The sequence below is a fragment of the Lissotriton helveticus genome, chromosome 4_1 (assembly GCF_964261635.1).
Source record: "Lissotriton helveticus chromosome 4_1, aLisHel1.1, whole genome shotgun sequence".
NCBI lineage: Eukaryota > Metazoa > Chordata > Amphibia > Caudata > Salamandridae > Lissotriton > Lissotriton helveticus.
In genome coordinates, this window is record NC_136063.1 from 1,502,966,722 (window position 1) to 1,502,982,928 (window position 16,207).

Sequence of the window (16,207 nt, forward strand, 5' to 3'; positions counted from 1 at the left end):
CGGGGCGATTAATATGATTTGGGCCCGGTCTTGGCGAATCTTCCTCAGAACCCGAGGAATCAAGGGTATGGGAGGAAACGCGTAAAGGAGTTGTGAGTCCAAACTCAACTGGAACGCGTCCCCCAAAGCTCCCCGCATTGGATACTGGAGACTGCAGAATGATGGGCAGTGAGCGTTCTCGTGAGTGGCAAACAGGTCCACCCGAGGAGTTCCCCACGTCCGGAAGACGTGACAAACTACCTCCGGATGAAGCCTCCACTAGTGGTCGGCTGAGAACTGCCGACTGAGACTGTCTGCACTCACGTCTAGAACTCCGGCCAGATGATTTGCCATCAGACAAATCTGAAGGTCCTGAACCAGAGCCTCTCTGCAAAGACAATGCAACCCTACTCCACCCTGTTTGTTGACATACCACATCGCGGTAGTGTTGTCCGTTAGGACTTGAACCGGCTGACAGCTAGGGGAAGGGAGAAAGGTCCTGAGGGCCAAACGTATCTCCCGTAACTCCAGAAGGTTGATGTGAAGCAACCTTTCCTCTGGAGAGCAAAGACCCTTGATCTCGAGGTCCTCCAAATGAGCACCCTACCCTAGAGTGGATGCATCCGTTATCACTGTGGCCACCGATGGAGGTAGATGGAAGGGCTTCCCTTGAGACAGATTGCCTTCCACGCTCCACCAACATATATCCGCTGCAGCTTCTCTGGAGATCCTCACAGACTCCCCGAGATCTCCGTTGTGCTGATACCACTGCCTGCGGAGACACCACTGGAGCGCCCTCAAGTGCCAGCATGCATGGTTGACGAACAGAATACAGGAAGCAAACAGACCAAGCAGGCGAAGGACCTTCAGTACTGGAACGACCGCTGCATTGTAAAACAAGGGAATCATTTCCTGAATGTCGAGAATCCTTTGTGGAGGAGGGAATGTTCGACAGACAGTAGTGTCCAGTACCGCACCTATGAACAGGTTGCGCTGAGAGGGCACTAGGTGAGACTTGGGCACGTTTATCGAAAACCCCAATTTGTACAACAGCTGGGTTGTCACCTGCAGATGATGAAGCACATTCTCTGGCGACTCCGCTTTGAGCAGCCATTCGTCCAGATAGGGGAAAACTGGAACCCCTGATCTTCTGAGATGGGCTGCCACCACTGCCATCACATTGGTGAAGACTCGAGGTGCAGTAGTAAGTCCAAACGGGAGAACCGCAAACTGATAATTTTGCGACCCCACCGTAAAACGGAGATACTTCCTGTGCGACTTCAGGATCGGGATATTAAAATAACGCCATCCAGTCCTCTTGCTGCAGCGCTTGAAGAACCTGCGCTAGGGTGAGCATCTTGAACTTCTCCTGCTTTAGAAAAAGATTCAAGAACTTGAGATCCAGGATTGGACGTAACCTGCCATCCTTCTTGGGTATCAGAAAATACCAGGAGTAGCATACCTGATCCCTTTCCCGCTCTGGCACCACCTCTATCGCACCTTTTTTTTAGTAAAGCTAGGACTTCCTCCAGAAGGAAAAAAAGGTGGTCTTCCGAACAAGACCCTTGGCAAGGAGGGTAATTTGGAGGGAATTCCCGAAAGTGAAGGGCATACCCATTCTCCACAAGATTGAGAACCCAAAGGTCTGTAGTAACCGATTCCCAATCTTGTAGGAAATGAGTAAGCCGATCCCCTACAGGACCAACATAATCCAAAATGGTGGATCTAGGGCTGCTTTGCTGTGGTAGGAGGGGGAGAGGGAGAGGTAGAGGAAGAAGAGGAGGAGGAGGGCTGACGACCTCGTGGGCGACCTCTATTTCTGCCCCATATGACTTATATAGGGTGTTCTGCTGCGGCCGCTGCTGAGGCTGTTTGTAGGTCCGAAAGGACGACCTCCCAAAGCCTCTGTACTTTTTTATACAAGGAACCCCTAGGCTGTGACTGCAGACCCAGGGACTTGGCTGTAGCCTTTCTGTCCTTAAATCTTTCTAAAGCAGCATCTGCCTTCTTTCCAAAAAGTCCAGAACCATCAAAATGAAGGTCCTAAAGAGTTGCCTGGACATCCTGAGAGAACTCCTAAAGACTTAAGCCAGGCACTCCTTCTAGATGCAACTGAAGACCCCATTATCCTGGCTACAAAGTCCGCAGTATCAAGACTACTCTGGATCACCTGTCGTGCAGCAGCCTGCGTGTCAGGCAAGACCTCATCAAAATTCTTCCTGTCCTCCTCCGATAACTTTGGGGCCAGCAGTTTAGCAGAATCCATTAAGGCATGAATGTACCTGCCCAAAAGGCAAGTAGCATTAGTGGACTTTAGGGCCTTAGACGCTGAAGAAAACACCTTTTTTGCAGCCTGATCCAGTCTCTTTGACTCTCTGTCACCTGGAACTTGCGGAAAAGCACCAGCCGATTTCTTTGAACAGGCAGTTTGGATAACTAGGCTCTCATGTGAAGGATGTGAAGTAAGAAACTCCGGATCTCCTGGAGCCGCCCTGTATCTCCTGGCAACAGATCTTGAGGCTGCCGGAGCCGAAAAGGGCTTTTGCTAAACCTCCATAACCGGTTCAGTGATGGCGTCATTGAATGGTAGTAAAGGTTCTATTATAGCAGAAGGAGAATGGAATACCTCTGTTAGAATGTTGGATCTAAATTCCGCTGTCGGGAGTTGTAGACCTAAAAGATCAGCAGCCTTACGTATCACAGTGTGGTAGGGAGCCACATCTTTAGAGGGAACCTCGGAAGGAGGAGAGAGTTGCCATTCTGGTAACATATCCAGACCACTTGCCACTCTTAAGTCTTCAAAAAAGTCCTCTGACTCCTGAAGCTCACCTTCCTCCATCTCATCCTTCCTATATTGCTGTTCATCCAACAATCTTTGTGCTTCCCGCCTAGACCTTATCCTCGGGGCCGGCGCCGACGGAGTCGTACACATGCAAAACAACAGTTGATGGACAGAATGCAGAACAATGTCATACATTCACCCCAGTACAGAGATCTGGGCCTAAATCCATAGTTTTTTTGCACTCCACACCACTCCAGTTCAGACATGGCCATATGCAAATCAGTCTTGACCCTGTGCCTCATGGGAACAGCCCAGCCCGAACTGCCAAGCCATGTCTTTCCAGGACCGGAATCAAGCATCCTAGGACCGGTTTCTGGTTCTAATGGATTCGGAACCGGCGTCGAACCTGGATCCTGGGGCACAATCGAAGTCAAACGAGGTTGAGCTGATGGAGCCGGAGAGGGAGGTATCAGCGTCGGTGTCGACGTCCTCTGCGCCGGGAAACGCCAGGACGGAGCCGCAGGAAGAAAAGGCATAAAAGGAGCCTGAGCATAGGCTTGAGGAACCAGCAAATTGAACGTCATAGGATCCATGGGACCCGAAGGTGCACCAGAGGGGTATATTGCCCTCGCAAAGACACCATACATAGCATTAAGATAATGCGATGGGTCTTGCCCTGGACCAGGAAAAGGAGGGTAGTCGCCTGGAATACACTCAGGCATAGACATCACCGGACTCGGGCCTGCCGGCGCCGACGGTGGATCCATAGGAGTCGACGGCCCTTCAGGTACTGGTACCTCTTCGACTGGGGAATTTTCCAGAGATGGAGAAGGAATCGGCGCCGGCGACTGCGCCGGTGAAGCCACAGGAGAAGTCGCTTTCTCTGGAGAAGGAGATACATAGTCCTCACAATGTCGATGGACTTTCGAGGTCAGCGTCTGAGCCTCTTCCTTACCCGAACGGCGTTGAGAGCCGTGCCTCTTCTGCTTCTTGTGCTTCTTGGGTTTTGAAGCATGACCTGACATGACTTTGAGCCCGACCTCGACCTCGACCTCAACCTCGACCTCGACCTGGATCTCCTCCGGCCCCTCTTTTCTGTACGCATCTTTGCCATGAACAGCTTGGCTTCCCTTTCTTTCAGAACCTTCGGGTTCATTTTCCTGCAGGAAGCGCAATCTTTGACATCATGGTCCGATGACAAACACCATACGCAATCGTCGTGAGGATCTGTTATGGACATGTGTCCACCGCACTCCCTGCATGGCTTGAATCCTGACTTTCTCAACGACATCTTCCGAAAAGAGAAACAAAAGAACAGGATACAAACTAGAAAACACAAAGTAGCAATACAACCACGGAGAGTCACAAAAAACCGTTAGCGTCAACGGCGCGGAAAAAAGGGAACTGACGTCATCACGCCTACGAGGCTCTCTTATGGCTCCGGTGACGTCGGTGAGGTCACGAGCGAAGCTGTGCCTCTGTGATGTCGTCCTCGTCGGCATGGAGAGCTACAAAAGTTTACGAATGCTGCTGGCGCAGGGGATATTCACAAGGTGAGGAATCCACTGGCAGATGTATCCATCAGAATTGAAAAATAAGGCCATGTTATACTCACTAGTGGGAACAATTCATAAAACATTATACAACTTCAATAAAAACATATGGGGAAAGGATGTAGGTGAAAGGAATTATAAAGACTTCTCTTACAGAATTTAGAACTGGACAGAATGTTATTCAGCCTGTGGAAGGTGCTTACATAATAGTTGCCATCTTACTTTCCAAAGAGTTTTGCGGTTAAAGGTAAACTTGCACACTTCTTATATAGAATATGGCGTGTTTTCTGCCTTTCTGTATATATGTAACAGAGGTGAGAGCAGCTTTATTTGCAACTGGGGTTGCTATGGGCATTATTGATACTTCTATGACTCAACCGTGCACTTGAATGGGGCAAACCGTATGGCTTCAGATTTATTTACAAAATGATGGTTTTTTTGGACTTTTATTGAAAAAACAATGATTTTAGTATACAGCATGGGAAGGACCTTGGATCTAGTATATAATACACACACTATTTCATCATTGCCCTGGATTATAATATAAACAGCCACCTTCCAACACAACGTGTAGTATGCTGGCAGGGTAGAATGTGATTCAGACTGCCTCTACATTAGTCTATTGTGTGCTGTGTATCAGACACCATAATTCAGCTATTGAGAACACTTACCATCTGGTAGAAACATAATCGGTGTATGGTGGTTGTGACCTTAGTTCTCTCACTAGTCCAAAATCTGCAATTTTCACAAGTTCTGGACCCATACACAGAAGGTTCTCAGGCTTCATATCACGATGGAAAAAACCTATTTAGGCATTAATACAAAAAAGATAGTAACCAGTATTTCCAAGTTCTGTTGAAAATCCAGCCAGGAACTAAAATTTCTCTTTTTACTCTAACACATTGCCTTGTCCCCAAAACGCATGCAGCAGAATTCAATTTTTTTCTTTATTTCTCGATATTAGGCAAAGGGTCATGCATGTTAGTACAATCTTTACAGCATGGATATCACTATGACAGTTAATGGTGACAGCAACTAATGAAGGAAATAATGTTAAAATTAGATAATACACATTTGAAGCCCATTACCTAATATAATTTACACTAGAGTTCACTTATGGGTCTTTTTATACACATTATTGCTCCCAAGAATTCCCATATTTTGGAGGTTTTAAAATGTGGTGCATTATAATAATGGGTCTAAAGAGAGAAGAATACTGGGGGCCATGGCCAAGCAGGCAACGATGGTGGCCGTGCCTTGCTGAGGCTCTGCGACAGACGGGGACCAGTGTGCCGATTCCAGCGCCCATCCCTGACAACAGACACTGCCTCTGCAACTGGGACCCGTGGGGCACCCGACGCTGACCAAGGGCCACGGAAGCGACGCCGCCATCGGGGCGAACCGGGCCCGACGAGCCACCCGGCGACAAGGGACAAAATGGCAGTAGCCAGCAGTGTCGCCTGAGCCCCCCGAGACCGGAGGAAGAACCGCCTCCCAAGTGGCGGACTGCCACAGTGACCCTCATACCCGGAGCAGGAGCGCGGAAGCGGACAGCACACCCAGACGCTGAGGGGACGGCCGCGGCACTTGTCACATGCCGGGTCCCCTCACACTGGGCACAGCGGCAGACATGTACCGGTCTGAGCGGCGCTGAGCGGCGGAGTGAGACTGCGGCTCTCCTCGGCGCCGCGGACCGCACAACGGCTGACACCCCCCCCAGAGCAGGGGTGGCAGGGACATTGGAGGAGAGACGGCCGTGGCGAGGGGTGGGGCACCATCCCTGCCGCCACGGCCTAGTGCTTGACCCTAAGATGGCGGACTACCTATGCCATCGATAGCCAGCAACCAGGAGACACCCTGCGGGGAGTAGCCCACCAAACGCCAGCGCCCTCAGGCAAGGGGGGAAGACAGGGCGAAGTGTCTCCATCGGCTCAGCCCCACCTAGTGCAGATAGTGTGGGAGACGCCAGGGAGGGTCATCGGCGACAGGGGATACGCCCCCGCGGGGGCTGCCAAACGCAGGAGGGAGGGTGTCGCCCCCCACCACAGGGACTGCACGGGTTTATAGACGCGACACCCACTCGGTGCCCACCCTGGACCACGGCCGAGGGAGTGACCCCCCCGGACACAGCAGATACACCACGTGCCCCCATCGGTTATCCAGGCAGGGGGTGGAGCATACTCGGACCCCAACCCGAAAGACCCAGATACCAACAACGGCATCTACCGTGCCCAGTGGCACGACCAACGACCCCCCGGCCGTCCAGAGGGCACAATGGGGAAGCCCCGACATACACAACCCACCGTGGTGCCAGAGACGGCGCCTGAGAATATGCCACACCCCAAGACAAGTACCGTGTCGACCGTGGCCCCCCGGAACAGTCAATATCAGACAAGTTGGACCGCGTTCTGGCCGCCATTGAGCACTCCCGAGTGACCATGGAAGAACGACTGGGCACTCTCGCGACGGACGTCAGCCTAGTGAAGGACGACCATCGGAAGTTGGCGGACCAGGTCAACGAAGGGGGAAAGATCATAGCGGACATGCAGCCCCTGGTGAAGGACCAACAAAAGACAATCAGTGCTGTCCTGACCCGCCTGTCCACGATGGAGGAACGCATGACTGATTTGGAGGGGCGCTCACGACGCTGTGATATACGGGTCCTGGGCCTGCCGGAAGTTATCGAGGGACAAGACCCCGTAAGCCACATGGAGGAGTGTGTGAAATCCTTCACCCCGGAGACCAACCGGTCGGCGTTCTTCTCCATCGAGCGCGCCCATCGAGTTTCCGTGCCCAAGCCCCGACCAGGAGCCCCAACCCAACCGATGTTGGCAAAATTCCTCCACTTCAGGGACCAGGATGCAGTACTAAGAGCCGCGAGACGATCCGGCCACTCCGGGTGGAAGACAAACTAGTGATGGTCTTTCCGGACTATGCTCGAGCGGTCCAGCAGCAAAGATCGTTATTCCTGGAGGTGAAACGAAGGTTGAGAGCAAATGACATTCAATACTCCCTGTTATTCCCCGCAAGACTTAGAATCATCTACAACGATTCAACCTTGTTTTTCACCTGTGCAGAGGAGGCTCGGGACTGGGCGGATATGCGCTGTCCGCGACTCCCTGGGCCCGCAGCAACCCAGGAAACGTAGCCAAAACAGGGGGCGCACGGGTGGGAACACCATGATGCGCAGTCCCGCATCAAACTCACCGGATTTGGAACTCATCATGCAAGAACGCCGGGAAGTCCTCCGAGCAGTCTCATCACTACAGACCTCACCACGCTCGGACGATACAGATGGGGCCCCATGGTTGTTCTCCTCCGCGGGGGAGGGCGACAGCGACGGATCATCGTCCAAAGGGGATTCGATCACCTTGCCAAGAGTTACGCCACAGACGGCAGATCTCATAAGAGCGAGTAGAGACACACATTGCAGTATGCCAGAGTAGCATTGTTCCCAACTCCTGGCAGCACCCGTCCGTAGGAGACCCTTAACTCGGGTAGGCCAGGGATCTCTACTGCACCCCCGAGGCCCACTCCGGGCCTGCGTACCCCAGGGTTCCACACTTCGCAGGGATCAGATGACGCACACTAATCCTGCGCCCCCCCGTCCGCGCACCCCCTCGCATGCACACACCACCACCCCATGGCTGTTAATTGTTCGTAGACGCTCTCCACTCTCTGGAGGGCTAGTTTGGACGTATCGATCCTGGAGGTATGTCCCCTGTATTGGGACAGTTTCCCGACCCCAGTTATCAGTTCACCCACCCCATGCACCATGACCTCTAGTTCCACCCCATATGTAGGGCAGGGGCATATACATACCACGTCGCACAGCCTCATATACGGCACCCAACAACACGGGATAGGAGACCCCACTCTGACACAGACCGAGGGCCAGCCGGAGACGATATTGAACCCACCATGGCACATACAGACGTCAGGTTTTTAACCCTAAATGTGCGGGGGATGCACACGGCCAAAAAGCGCTATGAGATATATGCGTACATTAAGCGGAAACAGGCGCAGATTATATCCCTTCAAGAAACACATCTCACGAGGGAGGAAATGGGTAGGCTGCAGAGGAAATGGAGGGCCTTTTTTGCGGTACCACGTACTCAGCTTTCGCAAGAGGGGCACTAATCTGGATTCGTCCCGGAGTACCTTTCAGGGAACTGGGCAGAAAAGTAGATCCGAGGGCCGGTATGCACTACTGGAGGGGTTACTGGACGGGCAGCCTATCCTCGTAGGCAGCATCTATGCCCTAAATATTGATCAAACACCATTCTGGGGGACGTTGACGAGTACCCTAACAGGCTTCACACATTCCCCATGGATACTGGGAGGGGATTACAATTGCTCCATGGACCTAGCATTAGATCGGTCCCGTCCGCCCCCCCAAACAATCCCCAGCCCACGTGCACACTGCTGCTTTTCGGGCCTGGGCGGCCCATTGGTCCCTCACAGATTCCTGGCGCCACATCAACCCAGCCACCAAAATGTATTCCTTCCACTCGATCCCACACAATCTGCGCATCCGCCTAGACCGCTTTTTATGTACGCAATCTCTTCTGCCACGTATCACCCACTCAGACTACCTAGGCAGGGTGGTCTCGGACCACGACGCGCACAGTGTCCCTTGAATGGCGCCCACCCACACCGCCGATCCCCACATGGCGTCTCTCCAAAGACTGCCTTCAGGACCCGGTGTTCAAGAATGAACAAGCTGACACCATCCGCCATTATTTCGAAGAAAACAGGGGCACTGCAGCGACTAGATCCCTGGAATGGGGTGCATTTAAAGTAGTCTTAAGGGGCGCATGTATCCGACAGATCACAGGGGTGAAGCAGACCCTGGAGAGGGCAGTACATACTACAGAACAGTAAGTAGCACAGTTATCTGAAGAGGCAGTTCAGCGAGCGGTCTCCCCCGCACGACTAGCAGAGGCCAAATTCAAATACGAGGAGGCGTGTGCGGATCTGCGGCGCTATAATTTCCGCACCTACACCACTAGAGCCCACAGCGAAGGGGACCAGGCCGGCACCCTGTTGGCGTGGCTCATCCGCCAGGACACACAAACACAACCGATCACTGGCATCCGGGGCGCTGTAGGGGAGCTGGTCTATGCACAAGCAGATATAGTCTTGGCCTTTTAAGATTATTACACCACACTGTACAGGGAAACAACACCAGACAGGGAGGGCCACATACGACACAAGCTACACACAGAGGCTCTGGCCCAACTCACAGACTAGGAACGAACAGCGCTCGATGCTCAGATAACGGTGGGGGAGGTTAAACACGGCATTCGCCGACTCGCTACAAATAAAGCTCCGGGTCACGACGGATTCCCGGTAGAACTCTATACCACATTTGTACAGCAGCTGGCCCCACAGTTCGACACAGTCTTTCGGGAAGCCATAGAGGTGGGCCTGCTACCCCAGTCGATGCAGGCTTCGACACTGGTGACGTTCCCCAAACCCGATCGGGACCCTTTGCTTCTCCCGTCCTACCGGCCAATAACCCTGCTGACCACAGATTGCAAAATTTTAGGACGAATCCTGGCGGACAGGCTTACGGAAGTTCTCCCCCGGTTGATCCATCCAGATCAGAGCGGGTTCATCCCCAGGAGGAATACCTCTCAGAATCTCCGTCGGCTGTTCCAGGTCCAGGATGTGGTGCAGGGTAGGTTCCCAAGGGCGGCGTGCCTCGTCCTGGAAGGCGTTCGACACCCTAGTGTGGCAATATCTTTTCGAGGTGCTACGAAAGGCGGGCGTGGGACCCCACTTCCTTGCATACACTTGGCTGTTATATACCGACATCACTACAAGGGTAAGGATCGGTCATTCGGTTTCCCCTCCCATTCCTATCCGGCGCGGTACCCGCCAGGGGTGTCCCCTGTCCCCCGTCATTTTTGCCCTTGCAGTGGAGCCGCTGGCGGCCCGACTGCGGGAGGCGGGCCAGCGCTGGGGCATTCCGTTGGGGGGGAGCATGCACTGCATCTCCCTCTATGTGAATGACCTCCTCATTTATGTAAGGGACTTCGCTGCGGACCTTACCACCATCTGGACCACACTCTCAGATTTTGAGAGGGCGAGGGGGCTATGGGTGAATTGGGAGAAATCCTCTCTCTACCCCCTGCACCCAAATACTCCACACAGGGAAATCTGCCTGAGAGAGGCCTCACTGGCTTGGACGGGGGATTCCCCGAGATATTTGGGAATCAGACTCTACCACGAGCCCGGGACCTCTTGGAGGGTAATCATTACCGGGCCCTCCGGGGCCTTAACACGTTGGCTGCTTCCGCTCTTTCGCGGCAGTGCGGCCGCTTTAAAAAATGGGCGCGGCCGCGTTGGCCATTGGCCGACGGCAGCACCAGCGAGGTAGTGCTGCCGTCGGCCAATGGCCGACGGCAGCATGGAAGGGGTTAAAGGCCAAATTGGTTTCTGGAGAACTTTGCCCCTGGCCCCCATAGGCAGGGTCGCATTATCGAAAATGATCATGGTGCCCCGACTCCGCTATTACTTCGCAAATGACCCTGTGGTCAAACCCCAGTCTTTCTTTCAGGAGCTGAAGTCATTGCTGGTATCCCTGATTTGGGGGCGGGCCGCTGTCGAGTGGCCCTTTGGACTCTGCAGCTACCCCGCGACTGGGGAGGTATGGGCGCCCTCTCATTTGAAGCATACTTTTTGGCGGCACAGCTACAGTGGCTGTCGCGTTGGACCGCACAACGTAACCTGGGAGAAACGATGACCCAAGGCAACAGCTGGCAGTCCCAGAACTAACCAGAATGCTAATCCCGGGCACTAAGCCCGACCCAGCGCATCCACTGTTGGTGAAAGTGGCTAGGACCTGTGCGATGCGGATCAATCGCATGTCCAAGGGGTCGCCGGTGTATTCCCCCTTGTTACCTCTAGCAGGGCTCCCAAGGGGATCGGTGTTTTACACTGCGAGGGACCTTTGGGTCTGGACTGAGCACCAACTCACAGAAACGGAGGCCCTGTTTACCGACGGTCAGCTAGCCTCGTTCACGGCCCTGATCGAGGAGAGAGGGCTCCCGCCCGGTCAATTTCCGCTACATCGGCAACTAGTAGCGGATTGTGGGTGGACCTGGGACCTCAGGGACGGGGAACCTGCCACTCACCCGGTGGTACATGCATTGCTTCGTATGGGAGCGGGTAGACACCATGTCACATGGATATACAAAGCCATCATCGAACTTACACAAGTGTCATTGTCGAGATTGCGACTCCAATGGGAGGAGGATTTCGGACGTAGTCTCCATGACAGGGAGTGGGGGACGGCCCTAGAACATCATAAAAAAGTGTCCGGCAACCAGCGATTCAAGAATGTCCAGTTCAACATATTGCATCGCGCCTACCTCACACCAGCACGGCTTAAACGCTTCTACCCGACATCCCACTTTGAATGCCCCCGATGTAAAACCCCGGACGCCCCACTCATGCACATGTTTTGGTCCTGCCCTGGCTTGCAAACTCTGTGGACGACAGTACATACTACACTGCAAACAGTCACAGGCCTCACAATGCTACACACGTGGGAAGCCTGCACCCTGGGTATCTTTAGACGCTATAAAAAAAATAAAGTGTAGAACAAGTTTGCGCTCTTAGCTATACTGTTAGTGAAACGTAGCATAGCTATGCATTGGCGCGCGACTGAGGATCTCCCAATTGCGCCCATATCCCTAGAATGGGCGACTCTTCTGCATAGCTTTCAACAAGCACAGCCCGCAGGTATTGACCCAGCGCAGAGCCCGCGAACGACACCAGGCGCACGCGCCCCCTCTCCGGTCCATGGGCACCCCCCACCCGCCCCGCCAACCCCTTCCTAAACGGCCCTCTTGGTTCCACGACATCATCGGACATGAAGCAAGGAGTCGGAAGTCTGTGGATAGACGCGGATCATGGTCACACTAGCTCCACTTCTCTACGACCCCGAAGCCCTCCCCTCCCTCCCTCCCCGGATCCCACCCCCACACGTTTGTAAGTCCCCAAGTTGAAGTTAGAATTTGGATAGCCATTTCAAGACGCCCAACACGAGGGACTTTGAACTAGAGACAGTCATATACCTCAGAGAACTTCGGTGCACATAACACTGCATAGTCTAGTTATCTCCTCGGGGCATCTACGGCGAAAGTGGCGAGGGGGAGCCCCCCCCCCTGTTAGCGGAGTCACCTGTTAGACGATATCCCCCGCCACCGCCAGGCAACAGAATGGAATGAATCAATAGTACTATAACACTCCTACATTTGCTGCTTGTATGAAATGCATTAAATGTAAAATCCAAATAAAAAGGTTTATAAAAAAAAATAAAGAGAGAAGAATACTCAGCTCTACAGTCCAATATCAACTTAAGCAACCATTAAATGCAACTCTCAGAATTCAGTGGTGTATCAAAACAGCTCTAATATTTCTTCAGCACTGTATTATCAGGTCAAAATGTATCAACATTCATCTTCGAAAATAAGAAGCACACATAACCATGCTACCAGAAGGTTCGTCTTCTCATTTTTCAATCTGCATTTTTCTAACTCCCCTAAGCAGTGCTCTCAAAGTTAGCGTGGGGACCAACAACAGTCATATCCTCTAAACTCAGCAAGTAGCTGTAAAAGTAATAGAGGAGTTGCAAGTTTTTACATTGGCCATTGCCCAAAAAAATTGGTGTTTCACCCTCACATTGTTGCCACCCTTTGCTCCACTCACGCCACTCGGTCTTTCCCTGTATCATCTGTGTCTTCAAATGCCAGAAGTTCAAGACATAAATTGCAATTATTAAGCACCATAAAAATCTGTAGTTCAATGCATAACGTCTATGAAACCATCTGTTTAGTTCTAGACAGCTGGTAGTTCTACACTCTTGTTAATCTACTGACGAAACAAACACCCCCACTTTAGCTCTTAAACAGGCCTCGATGTTGCTGTGCAGGAAAGGCCCTATTTTCTCAAAGGTTTTCGACCTACCAGGGCTCAAAGCACTGGATGATGACCAGAACGCCACTTTTGAATCAGAGGAACCAGATATTGGCAGCAACAAAGTATCACACTGTCATTACAATAAGGTTCACAGCCACTGGAAATAGGCGAAAATCTTACTGTCTTGATAACCAAGAACCAGAGAGACTGGCAGTGGGAGATAATGGAGGCAGGCCAAAGGCAGAACCCCACTGTTACTAGAATTGAGGGCCCCAGGCACCGTCAGAAGCCAGTATCAAAACCTCACGGTCATTACAAAATAAGGACTCAAGACCTGGCAGAAAATAAAACTTGAGGGCCCAGAGAATGATAATAAGGAACATTCTCAGTCATCACTGTTGCAGACTCTTGAAACTGGCATTAATCCAGAACTCTACTTTACTTGAAAGTGAGGGCCACATATTTTAACAGCTGGGGAGAACTCATCTGTCACTGCAGCTGAAAACCCAGGACCAGGTAGCAAGCTTCAATGTGAGTGACAAAGATGACCCAAGCAAAACCAAATCCCACTCATTAAAACAAAGGGTATTTTGGGAGGTTGTGGCATACTTGAGTTCTACAGTGGTAGGGGGGCTACACATTTTATGGAGACACTAATTTTGCATGACCCTACAGTGCCGTGCAAGGCTCAATTGGAAAAGAATGCATCAATAAGATGTTGGAATATATGATGTAAATTCAAGTTGTGTCAGGAACAATGACTTCTCACTTCATTTTAGTCTAGTGCAGTAAATGAAAGGCTATGATTGCATCTGACTTTTCGCATAAGACACCACTTAGAGATTTGGGAGCTCTGGGGCCATTGTGAGGGAGGCCTTACAGTCAGGACCATCGCATGGTTGAAGAGGAACCACGTATTTTCATGTAAAGATCACAGCACAGACTGACTCGCTTCCCTGTATCTAGGGAAGTAGCTCCAATGTGCTCAATCAGAAAAAATAATTGATCACACAACCTGATAGTGTGAATGTCAGGAAATAAATCCAGTCCTTCTGGTTCTTAAGTAGGGAACTTTGGGCCAGATGCACAACTGTTTTTAGCAGTCGCAAATAAAGAATCGAGCCGTCTGCAACTGCTAAAATGGTTTTTAGCATGTACCAAACCTACTTTGTGAGTTAGTAACCTATTACCGACTCGAAAATAGGATTTGCGAGTCAGTATTAGGAAGGGGCGTGCCCAGGGCATTCTTTTTTAATGGGGAGTCACCGGGGCATGTATGAATGTTTTGCGCCTGGAATCTGGCGCAAAACATTAATATTTTACTGACTCCGTGAAGGAGGTGGTAACACATTCATAAACGTGAGGGGGTCTTTCCCCATTGTGAATGTGGACGCCAACGTTTTTTAAGAGTATGCAGTAGTCCCATTTTCCTTTAAGGGCTGCAAATTCCTTATATGAACCTTTTTCAGCAGAGACAAACTGGATCCAGAAATGTTTAAAGCAATGGGTTGTTAGTGCTGCCAAATGGTACTACATGATAATACTGATGCAGTTATGCACAGCCACTGGAAGTGATTTCGAAAGGACATGCAAGGAGCCACTGGGGCCATTCAAATTAGTTCTATCCGTTCTTTTCTGTAAAACCACAGAGAAGAATTGGTTACTTACCTCTGGTAGCGCTTTTTCTAGATGATACTCATTCTAACCACAGATTCCTCACCTTTATAATATTTCCTATGCACCGGACAGGATCAAGACTGTTTTCATGGCAGTGCTCCCGCATGCCACTAGATAGCTCTGTGCGGCTCCACAGTGTTTCAGTTCAGCCACAGAAGTAATGATGTGGAGCCGCATTTGCACCACCCATATGCGCCCCCTCAGTTTCTTGCGTGAACTTCCATTCTTTGGATGCTGTGCACAAAACAATTTGAGGTACCTATTGAAGGTCTCTAATTTGGGATCTTTTGAGATGGTAAAGGAAGACCACTCAAAAAATGGAATGGTGGGAATGCAGTGAGAATTCGGAAGTTAGATGACGTATTCACCAGAAAGAGCGCTACCGAATAGAAGTAACTTGTTTTTCTGATGGATACCTCCCACCACCGATGCCACATCTTTTAACCTCGTCCCCCCGATAAACCTTAAAATTTTTTTTTCATTGAGATAAGATTTTCATTTTTGATTTATGTTTTTGGATCCAGGCCAATTTTTTCTGGACTATATTTTTTAAAATGCTGGATGTGTTTTAGTGAGGATGTAATTTTTCAGGAAACATGAGACCTATAGAATTCATTTTGGTGTCAAAACATAGGTTTTGGAGGTCAAGTAGTCTTACAGAAACAGAAAATAACTCGTCAGAGCAGCCTTTGTGCCATTTTCCAAACCGGCGGCTATAATAGAGGAAGAAGAGATATACATATAGAAATAAAACAAATAATGGTTTTTAATAATTTTATGTATACACCAAACAATCTTCATAATCTGAATATGTAAAAATAATAATGTTAATCACTCCTGTTTTAGACACATTTTCATAGCTCACTATATTTGCTTTGCCAATCACTCGTGGTACATTTGTAGAATGCTGAACATTTCGGAAGAACATATCAACAGGGACATCTTTTTGTAGCACAGGTTTTGCAAGCATATGTCTATGTTAGTTCTGTGTGTAGAGGCTTTAGACATTTTGTAGGTTTGAGCACCCCATCAATATCTTCCCAACCCAATTCACATGGATCTTTCTCTACATATGCATGATCCAAAACATTTACACATCTTCTGACCAAGTAGAATGCTCTTTCAATGTGTCCATGCACAGAATATGACGTTGGTGGAAGGTCACTTAGCGGGATTGATCTCTTGAACTCACTGTACCGAAGATCATAAAATGTGTGACAGTCAGAAATAGTTTTCCACACACACACAAGGTACTTTTCTATGTCTTTAAAGTCCCATTCTTCTT

General features: G+C 50.6%; 1 protein-coding gene across 2 annotated transcripts in view; it reads right to left on the reverse strand.

The window, feature by feature from the left end:
• MAK (male germ cell associated kinase) overlaps positions 1–16,207 on the reverse strand; it is a 653,239-nt gene that overhangs the window by 352,725 nt on the left and 284,307 nt on the right. For both annotated transcript variants that reach the window (XM_078688092.1, XM_078688093.1), the window contains exon 6: positions 4,986–5,118. In XM_078688092.1, coding sequence (XP_078544218.1) covers positions 4,986–5,118 — 133 coding nt within the window. The remainder of the gene's footprint in view (positions 1–4,985; positions 5,119–16,207) is intronic.